This window comes from Seriola lalandi, unplaced genomic scaffold (assembly GCF_002814215.2).
Source record: "Seriola lalandi dorsalis isolate HSWRI2012SDOR001 ecotype SW California unplaced genomic scaffold, Sedor1 jcf7180002054695, whole genome shotgun sequence".
In the NCBI taxonomy this organism is placed as follows: Eukaryota; Metazoa; Chordata; class Actinopteri; order Carangiformes; family Carangidae; genus Seriola; species Seriola lalandi.
The window spans coordinates 729,629-748,792 of record NW_019525248.1 but is presented as its reverse complement, the minus strand read 5'-3'; the positions used below and the strand labels follow the sequence as shown (position 1 = coordinate 748,792).

General features: G+C 40.9%; 1 protein-coding gene across 1 annotated transcript in view; it reads left to right on the top strand.

The window, feature by feature from the left end:
* Positions 1–19,164, top strand: part of lamc3 (laminin, gamma 3) — a 95,696-nt gene that overhangs the window by 41,263 nt on the left and 35,269 nt on the right. The window contains exons 6-10 of the mRNA XM_023424003.2: positions 873–990; positions 5,512–5,610; positions 6,502–6,638; positions 6,937–7,056; positions 15,339–15,537. Of these exons, the coding sequence (XP_023279771.1) occupies positions 873–990; positions 5,512–5,610; positions 6,502–6,638; positions 6,937–7,056; positions 15,339–15,537 (673 nt within the window). The remainder of the gene's footprint in view (positions 1–872; positions 991–5,511; positions 5,611–6,501; positions 6,639–6,936; positions 7,057–15,338; positions 15,538–19,164) is intronic.

Below are 19,164 nucleotides of genomic sequence, written 5' to 3'. Positions count from 1 at the left end.
TTAGCTACAGACTAAAAAGACTCCAAAGATTAATTGTTGCAAATTTTATGGCCAAATGTTTTTAAATCATTAATAACTCTGCATTAATATTTAGTCTAACTCATCGACTACTCAACTTGCCAAACCTTGCCTAAAAGTAGAATCTTTTCTAATTCATTATTTATACAATCTTGTTCCTCTCATGTCTTGCGCATCTCATCAGATTTATCCTCGGTTTAGCTTCCCAAATGACCATTAAAGAAATCCATGACTTTACTCAGCCCCGCTGTTGTAAATTGATCCAGTTGACTCACTGAGTGTTATCAGTGAAGAGGCTCATTCTTGTTCATTAAACACAGTCTAATTTTAGGTGAAGGGACATTAAATGTTTGGCCTCCTAATTACACCATCCTCAGTGTAAAGAGAGAGAACCAGAGGGAGAAATGAACAAATATACATAGTTATCTTTTCTTCTGACTTTCCCTAAATAGTGTAAGGTGATTGCACAGAGCTGTTGGAGTCCATTATATTGATCAAAGGTTATAGCCGACTCCATCAGCCTTCCATTTTCTCTCATGTCCGCAACGCCCCAGCTGGTCTTTTCTCTCCATTAACTAAAGCTACAGTATGTCAGCTACAGTATGGTTGAAAGGTAATAAACTAAGCTTTTTCAACAGGAATCCAGTACCAGGCGTTCAGTTATTCCCGCAATGACAAATTATTAATGATATATTGACCCATTTTGTATAATTTACCAATAACACTTCATTGGTTCTGAAATTTTCCATTTTCTTGAAAATAGTCCTCCTTTTGTCCTCCTTCCCTTTGTGTACCCCTTTCATTCTCTGTTCTTCTGTCTTCCTCCTCCATGATCCATCTGCTGTCCCTTTTAGGCTCAGTGAGTCTGCAGTGTGATGTAGAGGGAAGGTGTGCGTGTCGAGTTGGCGTGACAGGGGAGAAGTGTGACACGTGTCGGGCTGGCTTTCACTCGCTTGGTCCTGGTGGCTGCAGGTGAGCAACACGCATAGTCATAAACACAGATACACAGACATGTTGACACGCAGGACACACAAAACTTAGAAAATAATAGATTTAAAAATGAACTAAATAGACAAACGAAAAGGAAAAAGATATAAGTAGTCCAGATAAACAGACAGACATTGTTGAATAAATTAGCTGTTTTGCAGTACCCATCTAACTTCCCCAAGCCTGAATTTATCAAACTACAAAGCAGCTGTAAACAAGAGGATTCTCATTTCTCAATGTGACGCCACTGTGAATTAGTGGCCTTCTTATCTGTGGGCACCAGGATGCGCCAAATACAGTATCAAACTGCTAACAACTGTTCTAACAATACAGACTGCTGTAATTTTCCACATGGAAACATGAATTGTGGGTAAATCAACATTTTTGATTTAATTAAGATTTCAGCAAACATTTCAAGCTAACTCACAACAGAGTATTTTATTTCATCTCTAAAATTCCTATATGTTGTTCTTCTCTGCTTCTTTTACACATAATGCACATATTTGCTGAGTTCTTCAGTCAATATCATCTCCTTACTTCAATTATCCATGAGATTCCTCTTATCTGACAAGATAGCAGGACAGTGTTGATGTTCACCCAATCAGATCAATCACCATTGCTCCATAACACTTTTTATTTGTATGTATTTAATGAAGCAGACTTGATGTAATTATTTGAAGTCTTATTTATATTACGTAAATCCGTATTGTTTGCATTTAATTTCTAATGCATTCTACAGGTATAAGTGTTAAACGTTCAGGGGAATCCACGAGTTCACAATAGTAATTGGTTGGTTATGTGAAATACATATTCACGATAGCCAAATATTATATAAAGACAAAGTTAAATAAAAGTTTTAGCCATGGATCGATGACTGTGTGCTGTGTGTAATGTGAGAGGGATCGCTTGTTGTGACAAACCCACAGAGAATGTTCCCCTCAACTCGACAGAGCTTTTCTGTGCCTTTCAGCTGATTGTTTTGGTTTTATGTGTTCTAGCTCCATCCTGCTGCTGTCGTTATACCCTGCAGACAGCAGAGCGATGAGGTTAGCCACCAGCTGGTGAACATTGTGGAGCATTTAGCAGCTAAAGAATCATTAACTTGCCTCAGGAGCTGGTAGAAAACTAAAACAGAGCTGAAAGGAGAGTGATTATTTGACTTGCATTCGTAAAGCCATTTAAAAACATGACCCCAAAGGAATCCTAATGTTGTTTGTCTCCTTGATTTGTAAATAGGCAAATGTTTGCTAGCAAGTTTGCCGTTTCAAATTTATAAGGAGCAGCCAATAAACAAAAAGTGTTCGTTTCACGGTGAATCATCTTTTGTTTGGCCAAGTTGCTGAATCTGGCCTCAAAGCCCAAGTCTTTCACAATACAAATAGTTTTTTGCATCAAACCAGTGTTTTCTAGATACAGTACATGTACATCTTTTTGCATCTTAGAGATATGGCCTCGATTTACAGCATATTTGCATTACCAAAATAGTTCCAGTTTAGTTAATCATTATATATGTGTATATATGTGTAGATGTATAACATTATAAAGTAAATCAGAACACCACTATTTATCACTCTTTATTAATCTAAAACAAAGACCGGCCTGCCACTGTCTGTTCTCAAATAACTCCAACTTTTATGAATTCCCTCCTGCTGCACATTGTGGATGTTGTGGTCATCCACCCAGCAGTCCTGACCAACAGGAGAACGAGATCTGGTGTTTGAAGATTACTTAGAACCAAGCCGGAGACCATGCAGTCTCCTCTATCTGTTACCATGGTGACTGGATCCAGCCTCGCTGCCTTCAGAAACTTCAGAGAAGCGCTTTAGCTGCAGCCAAACCCCAAGGAGAAACTTAGCCTGAACAATTTCTCCTCCACAGATAATTGAATTCTTAACGAGTTACATCTAAGGTTAGTGTTGGATACATTCCCATGTTATTCTGGTTTCTCTGACCAAAACCCAAAGTGATCTCTTTTTATTTTCACCAACTAATTATTAATGGGCTATTTATAGATGATTGATAATTTAACCTAGTAATACTTGCTAATTCCAGCCCTTCACTTCAATAATGACATTTTTGTGTAATTCCATTTATTCAAACAGATCGAGTTTGGTGTTTTCTCACAGAAACAAACTAATCACTGATTGGAAAAATATTTCGCAATTGTTCTCTATTAATCAAGTTGGTGCCCGGAATAACAACAAAGTAGTAAATCTATTGGACTATTGTTTTTCTATATTTGTACTTGGCTCTGATTTTCATCGTTTCATTATGCTACAAGAACAAGCTCGGTGGGTTAAACTGATTTTAAGATAGGCAGAGTTGCTTTTATTCCTAAGATGTGAGAGTGAATTACCTCTTGCACCTTTGCACGCTCACCTACCTGGCCTGGGTGTTTTTCTGCGTCCTTTGTTGCGGCTTGCAATGCGCTGACCTGACATATATTTTGATGATGAAAAGAAAATATCAACTCTCTCTGACCTGATCACTCTCTTACCAAGTATGTGTGCACATGAGCTGGCATTTAAATGCATATTGTAGTGCATATGTGTGTGTGCATGTGAGAAATATGTTGTAGTATTTATATTCATAAGAAGTCCACCCTGGCTCTCCCTGACCCCCTTTACCTGTCTTGGGAATGCTAAATTGTGATGGTACTGAATTGCATATCAATGACTGTTTGGTGTTAATATTATTTCTACCACCACTGACTGCTAAACAGACATTCAGTTTTAGCTTTGACAAACAATGTAGATGAAAAGGTTTTGATATTTATTCTTGTGACTTTAAAGCTGCTCTAATAAATATTTTTACATGAATAATGGATCTAATGACTACATGTAATGTGAAAGGGGTCGCTCATAGTTATGACCCCACAGACAATTACAAAACTCTGCGGTTCCCCTCAGCTCTGCAGAGCTTTTTAGCATCTCTCTGCTAATTGTTTTGATTTTACAGCCCCCAACTTTTATGTTCAGGTTCAGGTTCACTCTCACTTCTCTCGTCAAATGTTGTTTCAAGCCACAACAGCCAGCTTTTTCAGCTAATAGCTCTAAAAACCTATTGTACACTTCCTGTCCAGTAGCAAAGTTAGTGACTATCTTATGAACATAGTGGAAATATTTTGAAGCTAAAAAAAGATGTTAGCTTAAGATAAAGAGACAGATATTTTTCTCAAGGGCTGGTGGAGACCAAGCTAGAGCTAAAATGAGAGTGAATATTGGACTAACATTAGCTAAGCCGCCAAAAACACAGCTCTGAATGATTGGCAATGTTGCTCCATATCCGATGGATGTGTAAGGAATTGTTAGCTAACATCTTTGCCATATCAGCTTAATAGATAAGAATATGTAAGAGTTGTGTTTACATCTGATTTCTGCTGCCTAAAAACAACATTGATGCAAGTTTAAAGGAGGTATTTGTACATTTTACTATTGCTACACAGCTAATGTTAGCATTAGCAGCTATTTTGTCTTGTCAAGCGCCAATTACCACTACCCACTTCCAGCAAGAAACCACATTTGGTGGCAGAGAAAACTTAGAAATAGCCCCTTTAAATTGAGGTTCAGGATGAGGGCGTCTTTATTAAAAATCATTGCTGAATAAGATCCTATGTTTAGCACTTGAAACCCATTTCTTTTTTTGAGTATCACAGGTTTTAGCAATAACAAATTTATAAATCAACATGTGCAATAGTGTGTTATTAGATTATATTTGACCCTCATTTTACTATTCTCACAGCAAAAACCTTTTCTGTACACACATGTATGCATACACACATGCCAACATGTATGCACACAAATACATCTCTTTCTCTAATTCATGCAGCAAAATCAGGCTGTTGAGTTGAGGTGTGAATTACTCAGACCACTGGAGCAGAAACAAGCAGAGTCGGCTTGCCTTAGGATAATTGAATTATTTGTAATAGCACGTCATTAAAAAGTAGATTCTGTGTTACAGTTTCAAACAAAAGTAATCAATCAATGAAGGTGATCAAACACATTTTGACATAATCCGAGACCCTGCTGACCCATACACCTACTCACTTGCTTTTATCAAGGTTGTTTGCACAGCCTCTAAATTTTGCATGATGGATTGTGTGCTATCAAGCATCTCAGTTTTGATGATTTGTTACAGGAAGCCTTGTTGTGCTTTTTGAATCAGGGCAGAGATGACAAAAACACATTGCCTGGGTTGGCTTAGTTATTTTGGATGCACAGGTTCAAGCCTCAAGACAAGTATCCATGTTGTTGAAGAGTCCTTGAGCAAGACACCCCACTGGTTGCAGAGTTGCTGTTGCATAGCTGACCATCTGTGATCTGGAAGTGTGGGGGTGGGGCATGCAAATAGAGAATATTCTTATGGAAAAGTCGTCACATTAAATTGTCCTTGTCTCTAACACTCTTGGTCCTTCCCAGTCAACAATACATTTTTCCCCCAAATGTGCATGTCCACTAAGTGTAGTGGATTCAAATGTTACATTTTCACGTCACATTCTGTCTGCAGGCCGTGTGAGTGTGACCCCAGCGGGAGCGTGGGTGACTGCTCTCCTCTGGATGGACGTTGTCACTGCAAGCCAAACGTGGAGGGACAGGCCTGTGACAGGTGTGTTAAAAGCTTATTGCTTGCGTCATGTATGCGTGTACATGACCTGTGGTTACTAAGGCAACTGATGTTGCACATTGAAACAAACAAAGACATTACTAATGTTTCATCAGTTTATATACAGAAGTGTGTGACAAGTGTTTTTGATAATGATTTGATGTTTTTATTACTTTGATTATCACTCCTAGATTTAATATTAATGTAAGATTTATTTGTTTTAAAATAAAAATTGAGTATATTAAACCCAGCAGATCGTACAGGTGCAGCAGAATGGTAAATAGAAAAGGTTTGGGAAGGATTTGTCTAAAAATGCTCTAAGTTTTGGGGACTATCCGTCATTTTGCCTCCTTGGACAGTGAATATGACTGTTACAATATGTCAATAACCAAGTCCCTGCTTCTCCCTGTCTGTTTCTATCTGGTTCTCTCTGGGATGCAGGATCAAACAGATAAACTCACTGTGACATTAGCAATACACACAGCCCCAGGTCTCCAACTACTGAATAATTCTGTGCTCCCTGTTTGTTGACTTTTTTTGCTGATTTCATGGCTCGTTGAGCAGGCCCCTCTCCTGTGTAATGTGACTAGTGTAGTGGCTGATTTTTAGCAGTGTTCCCCTTCCCACCCATATGCCAGCCAGTGTCTGTAGGTCAGAGCTCAGGGTCTCTGCAGCTGGGCTCCATTTGGTCCATTCTTCCTTAACACCGCCGTCTGCAGCTAGCAGCATCCCCGACTGCTGCAGTCAGAACAACTTAAAGAGATTAGTAAGAATAACACCATGGCAAGGATGTGGCAAATAGCTGCAATGAAACGTGTGTGCAGGATCTGCATGTTAATAACTTTTTTTTTTTTATGCATGAGGCTGTGTGTGTGTATGTGTGTGTACCTACAGATGCAAGCCTGGCTTTTTCAACTTACAACAAGAAAACCCAGCGGGCTGCCAACCTTGTTTCTGCTTTGGTCACTCCCTGGCCTGTTCCTCCTCAGGTCACTACGCTGCTGTCAACATCACTTCTGACTTTATTGAAGGTATTGTCCCGGGCTCAGCAGCTATTAGTCAGGTCCTGTTGTTAACAAGATACCCAAATGAAATTAACAAGACCAATAATGTTTTGTTCTCTCTGAATTCTCATCCTCATAAATCAGGAGAAAACATAAATCACAGATAATAAAATCAATACAAAACAATGTGGACATATCCCCTAGGAGAACACAAACATTTATACTCTTCCTGAACACCAGTATTTACCGTATATATGCTGATGCTCTGTGATACTGAGGAGAATAGCTATGATTCATGTTTTGAAATGTCCTCTTTAACTTCCAGATCAGGACAGCTGGCTGGGAGAGTTCACTGGGGGGCAGGAGTACCCCCTACTGTGGAAGGAAGGTGAAGTCTACCTGCTGCCTCTTAGTGAGGAAGACATTGGCTTCTACAAAGCTCCCGGTGAGTCAGAAAGGAAAATAACAGAGATTTGAATTGGACAGTGGAGGACAGGTCGCTCCCTCAGGTTGGCTCAAACGGGTGGGTTACAGCCCGAGTGAAGATATTTTCGTGTTTCTGACAGTTGTGTTATTAGATAATAAATCTGCAGTTGTTGCTGTTCTAGCAAATATGTAAATTATATTAGTCTTAGTTCAGCATCTGTAACACCCATAGCTTGTTCCTGTTGTTCCTTAGTGAGATTAATCAGGGTCTTTGGCAGTGGGTCATACAGCGGTTATTCTGACACCACTTCTTCCAATCCCTTATCAGAGCCATTAGAAGATAAGGGAATAATCTGGCCCAGCTACAGGACTTAGGGCCCATTTCTATCAGCTGCCCCGGCAGCAAAGGCCTGATGGAATTGGATGTCTTGGCCATGCTGGAGAGGCAACAAAGTGAAAATTGGCTTGGTTTCTTCTTGTCCCCACTAAGTCGGTTCTAGGCATCAACTCACATCCCCTTTGGCCGCCGTGCAGTTCGCAGCCAGAAGCAAAACAGGAGCAATCTCATTAACTCCACATCCTGGAGGTTTAATGCCCAAAACGCGCACAAATCACAAAGAACGACTCCATCTGGAGGCATCTTTTTTTAGAAAGACGAATTGCTCACAGCTGAAAGAGGATGTGACAAAGCCCGGTGGTCAGGCATAATTTGCAGAATGTCATTATAATGCACAGCTAGATATAGATAGACGTTTTCGTGCATGCGTGCGTGTGTGTGTGTGTATGTGTGTGTATGTGCGTGTGTTCACGTGAAATGAGCATAAGTCCATAACGAATGCGCGCTTGCTCTGATGTATATATGTGTAATTATAAATGTACATAGTTAATAATGTTTTTTTTAAGTAGCTTTCTTCTTCATAGAGTCTATAGTGATGTCTCTGAAGGCCACACAGATTAGTGGCCCAACTGGCCGAGAGCAGCTTTGTGGCAGGCTGCTTATCTACTTCGCCCAGTGCTTGTTTATGTTGTTTCTCCACATAATAAATGCACAAATCTATTGCCTTGCCATCCCTATTAATGATCTCATTTTCTCTCGCCTCTTTTTTTTTTTTTTGTAGTGGTGCATGTGTATAGTTACTTTAAAGATTAGACCAGAGCGGCAGAGGCTTTGGAAGTAGCTCTGGAATTCTCTCTCACACTGCCACTGCCTCTGCTCTTTTTTGCTTTTAACTTGTATTTGTTGCTGAAATCTCTCCACTGTGTTCTTCAACAAAGTAAGAGATAATTCTGAGTGACAACTCCATGTCAAACATAATACAAACTGCAATTCTGTGATTCCCATGAACGCATTTGTCACCGTAGTTTGTCTTGGGCTTAAGCTGCCACATACAGCACAGGATTCAATCATCATTTTTTTTTTTATTGAGCTTTTGAAGCAAGAGAGAGGAGTATTTTGGAATCCATGTAGCTCACCTGGCTCCAGAAATATTAGCCGATGCTTGGACAAGACGTCACAGATTTTTTCTCTATATTGTTTGACAAGGAGTTGTTGGACCAGACGGGGAGAGTGCCAGAATAAAAGTGAAAAGAAAAAGGGAGAGACAAAGAAGTTCATTTGACAAGCAGTCCGACGTTACGCTTACGTCTGTCAGGACCTCAGAGTTGCACCCTCTTTTTCACAGCCTGAAAACACTTCATTTTTTTAACGTCTTCGATTGTCCTCCCCTCCTATTTTCCCTTCAGCACTAGTGTGTCAAGTGATAAATCTATGTAGGGAGTTTTCAGTGAATGTGTATGTGTATGTGCATGCTCTTGGGAACATTCCTGATCCTGGACATCTGCTTGACAGTTGACACAGGCGGAGATCAAGTCCCTGTGGTGACTCAACAGACTGAACACTTGAGCGCAGCTGCCAGGAACTATCATAGACAAACATGAAGTACCTCCCTAAACAGTTGCTTTGACCTGCCTCCAACAACCGTGGTCACCACTTGAATCTGCTGGACAGTAACTGTGGCTCTCTTGGCTGAGCAGCGCTTCATGCTGAAGGGGACATCATCTAACATAAATCCTTACAGCCATCTGTTGAGAAGCTTGCAATGTTGATCCTTTTCATATCTGCAGCACAGGCCAACCTGCTAAGCCTGAAGCAGCAGGGAGACTGAAATAAAAGAGGAAAAGAAGAGAAGAAGAAGGAGAAGATAGACAGAATTTTAATGAAATAACCCTCTAGTAGAAGGCAAGAGAGCATCATATGGCTGCTCTTGTGTTCATTTGAGGAGTGGAGGAGGAAAAGAAGAGCAAAGATCCACGAGAGCAGCTCCAGGCTACCTGTCACTTCGATTCAAGCGGCAATTGCAGCTTCACACAACCTGAGCGCTACCTGCACGCAGGCCTGCATGTAATCCAGTCTGGAGGCCTTGTCAACTGGAAGAATGAGCAAAACAGAAAGGAGATGCAGTAAAGGAAAATTAGAAAATTGAGTGGGGAGAGATAGAAGTAGGGAGGGAAGGAGTATGGAGTGCGGAGGAAGAGAAGCAGGGGTAAAGTCAACTGGCTCAGAAAGTGAGTGAGTACTTAAGTGAGGCTCGAGTGGGAGAGGAAACAGTTTGGTCTGCTTGAAACAAACTCAGGTGTGCGATTTGTCGTATCACCACATTTTGAAATCAAAATGTTGATTCTCTTTCCAAATAGCCTCACTCAATGGCCTGGTGAAAAGCCTGCCATCGTAGCCCTCTTCTGGCTGCATCCCACTGCTGTTGTGACACAGTGAATCTTCAGGGTAGCCTCCTAATTCTCATTTGTGGTTGAGAAACAGAGCTTCAGAAAGAAATTCATCAGTCACCGTGTACATCTGATTGATAGATTTTCTGTTTTCGAAAGTCGACAGAAAATTGTCAGACGCTGTCCTTCCAGTTGTAAAGTCAGAAAAATGCAGGATGAATGGATTTCAGATGGGTTAGGCGATCTGTCCAGCCCTTTGATTAAAGCTGCTGGGGTTATCGTGCCAGCCCACATCACTGGAAGCATGGAGGTGCCAACACTGAACGCTCAGGCAAAATCACATGGCACGACTTGCTACAATTCAATTCAATGCAAACAAAATAGGCATTCCACAATGAACTATATTGACCAATCAAACACAATCATACATTCCTGGTAGATTACTTAAAGGAGCTATTTGTAAGTTTTGCTATTGCTTCTTAGCCAACGTTAGCATTACCAGTCTAGAAGAAACATTGCGAGTTCAGCATCAAATTTCATTCCTTTACTTGCCACGAGCCGTCTCCAGTGGTAGAAAGCAACACCAATGTTAACTCTTGTCTCTATCACGTCTCTTCTTCTACTGAAGTTAGCACGCTAACCAGCTTAGCTACCTTTCCGATAGTGACGCACTCTAGCCTCAGATCTGCCCTGAAGACATAGCGCTGCTCAGAGGATGTATAATAACCTCTTGTCTTGATGACCAAAGCTCTTGTCAAGCGACAATCACCACCACCCACTCCCAACAAGAAACCATGTTCAGCAGCAGAGAAAACCTACAAATAGCCCCTTTATATAACATTAGTGACATATTCCTAGCACAGTATGTTTTAATTGTTGAGACAGGCTAAAACAATTGCAGCCTTAATAACTTTCTAAAAACTTTCTTCATAAGCCTCATGTATAACTGAAATTACACTTCCTGGATCCATTTCACATGCACATGTGGCAACACGCCCACACCAACAAAGCACCTTGTATTTGAACACAGCCCTTTTTAAGGTCTAAACACCCACTAATAAAAGAACAGTATGACTACCTCATTTACATTTGTGCCAAACCTCTGCGGTGTGGGTTGGATAAGAACCCTCAGAGCTGAGACAAGTCCTCAGAGTTGATCTCTGCTCCCACTCGAGCCCAGGTTCACTCTGCTCAACACTCCACTCTGGCCCCTGTTTCCTCCCAGATCAGAGATAAATCATCACTATTGGTTTTGTATGTGTCAGTCTGCATACGCATATGTGATGTATATTGCTTTGGCAGTGTCCTTGTATATGAATGAATCCTCCTTATGTGTAATGAGGTTTCGGGTCACGTATATCTTGTGACTGCAGGCAGTGCAGTTAAGTGTCTTGACAGTATTGGACCTGTTTAAAAGTTTAAAGTTTGTCCATCCAGCCTTTGCCCTCAGACTGTCTGCGTGGTGGTCGATGTTAGAGCCTCACTGGGACTTTGAGTTTGTGTGATGCGTCGGTGATTTAATTGAAATGGAGTTTATTTAATTTGGTTTGAGCAAAGTCTAAACCATCGATTGATCGTGAGCTCCACCACCATTCCCCAAAAGTTATACAGGCATCTATCACTTGCTGTGATGGCAGCTCTGTGTCCCTGGCAGAGTGTCAACAGCAGCACAGTGGACTTCAGACCAATCTGACACACTCATAGAAACAAAATGGAAATAGAGTATGCACATGCATCATTTATTTTGACTAACCCTGGAGTGCAACACTTAACTTTTTATTGCCAATTAATCTGTTTTTAATTTTTCACTTGCAAGAGCCCAAGTTGACATCGTAAAGTAGCCTGTTTGTCCAATCAAGAGTAATGAGTACAAAAACCGAAGTTGTGGTTTTTATTAGGGATTATACACGGGACTGTTTCTTGGCTTGGTGTAGTGACTTCCTGCAGACTCCACTGGTTGCCTGGCACATAACCCTCATAAAACCACAACTTACTAATTTTTTACACTTCAATTTTTCTAAGGGTTAGACAACCAAGGTATAACACGCTAAGCAGTGACCTAAACATATACTGGTAGCCAGGTTTTTACCTTTTGACATACATGTAACAAAGACAATGTGAATCTCAGTGTTGTGAGGGGAGACACAGTACATTCTCCCACAGCTTGCACGCTGTGGTATTTAGAGATTGCTAAACTTTTTAAGTCTCTCCTATTTGTCACATGAATTAAAATAATGAATATAAATCCACGGCGATACACGGACAGTAGATCAGACTTACACATGAATAATCCCTTCATTGTTTTTTATAGTGATTCATTACTTTGGAGAGAGGCCCGCCAGTGGTCCCCATTGTTGGATGGTCTATTAGGGTTGTGAGTAATTATTGCTTTGGTACCTCTGTCCTCACAGACAGAAAGAAAGAACACCCGGGAACCACACTGACGCGAATCAAACCCCAGCAGTGTAATGGCCAGCAAGCTCCACCTGAAACATAACCACTCACAACCATAAGGGAGCAGTTTAGGAGAGAATATTAGCTTAGTCACACAATAGTATTACTGGGCTCATTACCCACCGTTATGCAAGGAATGCACGGTATATATTTCCTATTAATCATTTCAAAAGTAATATCTGTTGACTCTTATTTTCTGTGAACATGAGTTTCTTGCATTATTCATTATTACAGTGCGTCACTCCCCAAATACACATAATTGCCTCTTTTCTGCGCCAAAAAAATTGTGGCTCTGCTGAGACTGTTCTCATTTATAAACTTAATGCTCAGTGATCATCTGCTGGCAGATGCTGATCTGTTGAGTGCAGCTTAAGCAACGTGTATGTGTGTGTGTCTGAGTGTCTGAGTGACTGAGTGCAGCATCTTAGAGATGAGGTTGCAGAGATGATGTCTAAGTAATTTTGCACAAAGGTTTGGCAAAGTCAAAAATATAACTGAATGCATGAATAAAGAATTCAGTTGGTTAAATAATAACAGTGGAAGAATAAATATAAAGCTTTATGTCTTTCCTTTAAATCCAGATTTGTCTATATTAAATAAATAAAAAGTTGTCTTACTCATTTCAGCAAATTTTTATCCAGTTGTTTTTTTTTAGGTAATGTTAATCATCTTCTTTAGTCAGCGTCTTCTAAATGAATAAATGTGAATGTAATCCATACATGCATGTTACAGGAAGTAAGAAAAAGGCTTATTTGGAATTTGTCAACTCAGTCGTAAAATGCAGACTCCAATCACTGCATCCTTTTGAGTCATTTACGTGTTTAGGTCTAAATTTTCCCCGGAATGAGTGCTGGCCCGTCGGAGTGCATATTGATTGGTCTTTTCATTTAGAACCCACACCCTTTCCATATTGCTTGTTTTTCCACTTGTTAAGATGTTTAGATGTGAGAGGGCTCATTGAAAGCATTCCTGTCTAAGTGGTGATGGATTTAATCTAAGCCTGTTCTCTTCATGACTGGCTGATTTTTTCTTTTTTTTTTCCTTGTCATCAATATGTATTGATTATGACACTAGACTGAGACCTGTGACAGCTCGTTTCACTTGAGAAAGTGTTTTGTCTTTCGCTGGTGATGATTGGTGGTTGTTAAGCCGCTCCCCTTGCTCCTGATTGGCTGTAATTATCTATTTCTACTGATTCTGAAGTCAAGTTAACATGAATGATGCCTTATTGGAGTAACAGAAAGTGCTATTGATTAGTCATGTAATTAAAGCCTTCCCCTTTCATCACTGGCTGGTTTTCATTTCTACAAATACTGATCCCACAGTTGAATGATGAATGTAAAGAACTCTTGTGTCTTCATTTTATTCATGTATCCTCACTGGAATTGAAATTGGTTTAAAGCTAAGAACTGTGATGGAAGCAGATTGTTTTGTTTCATGTAGTGAAACTGAAAGAAAGCTGCAACAGCTTTGACTCCTGGGTGTGCTTTCTTATATCTGAGCACTTGCAGCTTATTAGAAAGAAAAGAGACACATCACTTCATATAAAAACATTTTAATTTAAGGTCCCATATTGTATAAAGTGAGATTTACATGTCTTTTTTGATTATAAAGCAGGTCTAGGTTCTGTATTAATACTGTGAAAATATCAAAGTGCTCAGTCCACAGAGAAGCCCATATTCAGAAACTCAGCCTTAAAACGAGCAGTCGGGACTTGCGTAACTTTGTGATGTCACAACAAAGCAGTCACCGTGTTCAGCCATGCTCCAAGCCTTGCCTACCTGGACCCACCATCCAGCCTTGCAGGATTTGGTTCCTCAGAGTCTTGGCCTGAAATCTGCTTTGTTTTTATTCGATCACTCAGAAAACAGTCAGCCAATCAGAAGAGAGGCTCTCTTCCTGTTATGACTAGAGCTCCAGAGAGAAGCTTGAGAGAGGAGATATAAAACTACATAGAGATGGTAGCTGAAAGATATAGTAGGAATAAAAAATATAATGTATAATAAACCAAATGAACTGGTGAAGTAAGTGGTGTTATGTATTAAAGCATGAAATGCATGAAATTATGCAATGGTTTAGACTTCATTGAAATAATAATGTAATTGCTTTTTACTTTAAAAAGTAATAACTTGTTAGTTTAACACATCACTGAGTAACACATTAACAACAGCAGCCAGAAACCTCGAGGCAGACTTTCAGAAAGTAGGCCCTTACCAAAAGTGTTGCAGGTCAAGTAAAGTCATTGATTGATTTGGCCGCAGATGTCACAGTGAGAGTGGGCTGCAGAGGCACAGAGGGGCATGCAAGAGATGATAAAAAGGGGGCTGTCGGTTGAGCAGATATTAGACGCTCAGACAGTTGAACTGCTCTGAATGACGCCAGAGGCCTCTCGCAAGCAAAATCACCCACTCAAGTCCTTAGCCCTCCCAACCCCCAGAAGAGCTCAGGATGTACTTCACACACGATTACGCTCAAAAACAAGGTGGCAACCAAGCATGCAACCTGTCAGTTTTGCCCACTCACTCACCCAGAGCTGGCACAGAATGACAGCGTAGTTGTTGTTTTTTTTACAGAAATTGTTATGATTTGTTCATTTTTGGAGTCTAACTGATGCTTTCTACAATGATGTTTACATTTTTCATATTTCCCTGCAGAGGTTTGGTGAGACTCCTGCCTATTTATTCTTTTTATATCAGAAGTACAACTCGTGTGTGTTTTTCCTTTTAGACAGTTTTGGGGGTTTGGGGGGGGGGGTAAGATCTTTGAAGTCCTGTTAATGTGCTGTAATGAGCCAGAGATGAGAGGGTGGGTAATTACACATAGACTCCTGCAGTGCTCTGTGTGGGCTCAAAAAGCCTGAGCCCTCTGCCCTCACAAACACACACAAACACACACACACACACACACACACACACACACACACACACAGTAAAAGAGAAAGGAGCGGGGATAGTATTTCTAAATGTGCACAAAATGAATTCATCTTCTACCACTACACACTTCCCTACATACAACTCCATTTCTGTGTTGACTACATAGATGGCAGATAGTTGGCTCAGACTTCAATAATAAAGCTGACTCCTTTCACACACCCCCCCCCTCCTTCTTCTCATCCCCCATTAGAGAAATTCCTGGGTCACCAAGCCTACAGCTACGGCCAGCTCCTCTCCATCACCTTCACCTCTGAGACCTCCGAGCTGCTCCCCGACCGCGTCACCCTGCTCCTCCAAGGCTCTGGAATCACCCTGTCTGCCGACCTTTCACCACAACCAGTGCTTGACCATGACCCCGGCCTCTCTCCACGGCACTCCTTCATTGTCAGGTAGAAGGATTCAGGCTTCGTGAGTCTGTGCTTTTTGTTGTTGTTTTTCTACTGTTGAACTTGTGTCTCTCTGGAAAATACCAAAGCGTCTGCCTGAATGTGTGCATAAGAATGGATGTCGGGATGTTTGTTTTTCCCCTGCACCTATGAATCTCCCCGTTGCCTGACTTGTCCTTGTTACAATATATAGAGAGTCTGCAGAGTACAGACTATCCAGGACATCCATGTACTGATTACACCTCACCCACATTGACTGTGACTGTGCTGTCATGGTCCCAGCAGAATGTCGGGATGTGAGTGTAGTGATGAGCCAGCTCCCCCATGCGCTGGCTGTCATGTAGATCTGGCAAGTACAGGGCAGCAGCATTACATTTCCAGTTTTACATTTTATACGTTTAGCAGATGGTCTCACCCGGAGTGACATGAAATGTGTGCAGAAGTGGAAAGTCACCAAAACCTTAGGAAAGTGATACTAAAGCGTAGCAACAGGCAAATTTACACTCAAGTGACACGTGCTTTGTGGATAAAATGATGATCATGAAACGGTGGTGCAGTGGTTAGCACTGTAAGAAGCAAGAAGGTTCTGGGTTTGAACCTGCCACCCGGTTTGGGCCTTTCTGTGTGGAGACTGCATGTTCTCCCCGTGCCTCCGTGGGTTTCCTCTGGGTACTCCGGCTTCCTCCCACAATCCACAGACATGCAGATTAGGTTAATTGGCAACTCTAAATTGCCCGTAGGTGTAAATGTGAGCGTGAATGGTTGTTTCTCTCTATATGCCAGCTCTGTGATAGACTGGTGACCTGTCCAGGGTGATATATGTAAGTCTGATATTCTGACTGAAGTGGGGAGGTCAGGAGGCAGAGGAGGGGAGGGGTTCTGCTGGAAGGATGACCGTGTCGTAGCAAGGGAAAGGAGAGCTAAGTGGATTAGAGCGACGGCATGCAGAGCGCGAGATGGAGTGCAAGGCGGGTCCGTGGCCTGGAGGTACGGTATGCGGGGAGTGGTCCCTTTGCAGCCTAATATGCCAACACCAGGGTTTCATATTGGAAACAAGCAGCCACAGACATTCGAAACATTATTGATCTTGATGCGAAAGTAGGGCAAAGAAAAAGTAGAATGTAATACAAGCATTACGGATGTAAACAAATATGAATACTTTGGATAAGAATGTGTAACTAGCTTGTCATTTCCAACAGGTAAAACTTCTGTTTTGTTTCTGCTGTTGATTTCCACCCGGACCATTCACAGTTAAACAGTTTTTAGTTAGACTCACTTTAGATGTGTTTTTTTTTTTTTTAAATGCGGATAATGCTTTATTATGTTATTGTTGTAGGTACATGGATAAAACACTATGCTCTTTTGTGTGTAGGTACACCTACACGTATAATGTAAATTTAAGTACAAATGGCAATAAAAAAAAAGTATGAATCTGTAATAAGAGCTAATAGAAGCTTCTATCTTTACTATCAGATACAGATAGTAGCTTTGCATTACATCTCTAATAGGCTTAAAATGCAAGAATGTGCACATATATGTAGAGTAAAGAGTGAAATCTGTTCTCATGAGTAGAAAATTTGAAGCTATAGAGGTTTGTTGTTGATGGTATTCCTTAGGGGGAATTACAGTCTGTGTGTGTGAGTGTGTGTGTGCGTGCGTGTGTGTGCGTGCGTGTGTGTGCGTGCGTGTGTGTGTGAGAGAGCGTGTGCTCTTCAGGTTCTACAAAGCTCTGCAGAAATGTACCCTGCATGCATATGGCATGGACAGCTGCAGCCCACATGCCAGGATTCAGCTCGCTGAATTTTCTTACTTAATGGCAAAGTTTAGTTTGAACAAAATATTTTGTTCATTTTTTTTTTCATTTTTTTTTTTTTATCGATGATTCGATGAGTTAAAATGTCTTTGACCTACCACAGCACTTTGCTGTTAACAGCTGCAGTTTTTAATGAGTTTTCACTCACTTAGGTATTATGCACACTATAGCCTCCCACATCTAAATGTACTGTAGACGCACTTTTGTTCTTATAATAATCAAATCACATTAATACACCTCCAGTAGCAAATGCGCAGAAACATACACATATAAATATAAACTCAGAGAGCAATTTCCTGTGAATGCGTATTTTTGATTGCTTCACCGCTACGTTGTGACGAGGTCTAACAAATCTTAACATTACTTAGACCTTGCAGGTAGGTATGGATTTTATTAAGTTTTCGAGTACAACTGCACCTTTGTGACTGCTGCAGCAATCAGAGGCCTGGATATTGTCATAAAGATAGCAGCAATCAAAATCAAGCTGCGACACAGTTCCTGTCACACAGAGCTGATGGTGTTTACATCACTCGTAGCTAGCAGTCTTCTGTTTGTGTTTTCTTGGTGTGTACTGTTAGACTATATTAAGTTGGGCACGTGTCATTTGTAATAGTTTGTTTGTGTTGTAGACGGTTGATGAGCATCTCTATTTGGAAACTGAGATTAAAGAGCTGATTGAGAGTTTGCCAACCTGCATTGTGTTTTTACTGCGCTATGTCCTTGTTTTAATTGTTTTAGCTTCAGTTTTTTTTTTGTCCAACCTAACAAAAGATGCAGTTAAGTTAAAGGAAAGGTTTACATTTGTTCAACTTTTTCTCAGAATAATACCCACATGCCCTTATGTGCTGTGTATTGAAGAAGTTATCAGTCAGTGTGATTTCCCTCTGGCTATGAGGAGATCTCTTCATGTATATGACTGTAGACAAACTCCACAGCCCTCATTCTGTGTAATTATTCATTCTAAAGTTAATGTACATACATAACACATAACGAGGCTTCATCAGTATTAATTTGACAAATCAAGTACAGTGTGTCTTTTTGTTCCCCTGCCCGGTGCTCTCTCTCTCTTTCTGAGCAATGGCTGTGGCACAGTAACACAGGGAGGTCATTTCATACAGAGAAGGATGTAACTTTTGAAGCTATCCGCTTGATTCGACTAACTCAGATAGCTAAAGCCTCCTACTAGCTTTGGCTTAACTTTAAGATTTTTTTTTTCTCCTGCAGAACAAGGACAGTGGATTTTGTCCTTCATCAAGTTAAGAAGTGGTCTCTTCATGGCCAGGAGAAACAATTACAGCTACCATTAAGGAACTTAGTATAGGTATATGATTATTAAGACAGACTTGGAAAAACGTATTGATGAGGTATTGTGTCAATCAGCACTTTCCTTCAGGTCGTTCAGTCTGCCTCTCCATTAAACCATAAAGACACTGTGCTAGAACATGTAGTTCCTTCCCAAATGTCAAAGCCTACTATGAGCTCTTGTGCCAAAACCACTTTCTCTGCAGGAAATCCTCTACCAGATCTTTCATCTCACATGAGACTCCCAGTTGTTCTCCTTGCACCGCTTTGCTCTCAACCGACCTTTTCCCTTCTTGTCCTTCATGGTCAAGTGGTCAATCAGGAGGCGTGAGCGACTGTCAACCCTGGTGTGGCATTCTGTAGGGAAGCGGTAGTGTGAGCAGTCACATTGTTGTGGAGAGCTCTCATTAAGGCCCGTCAAACCTGGTGGAGTGGGTGCAGTTGGCCCGGTGTCCACATTGAACCTTTTTTGAAAAAAAAAAAAAAGGCTTAAGTCATTCGCTCTATTTTTGTTC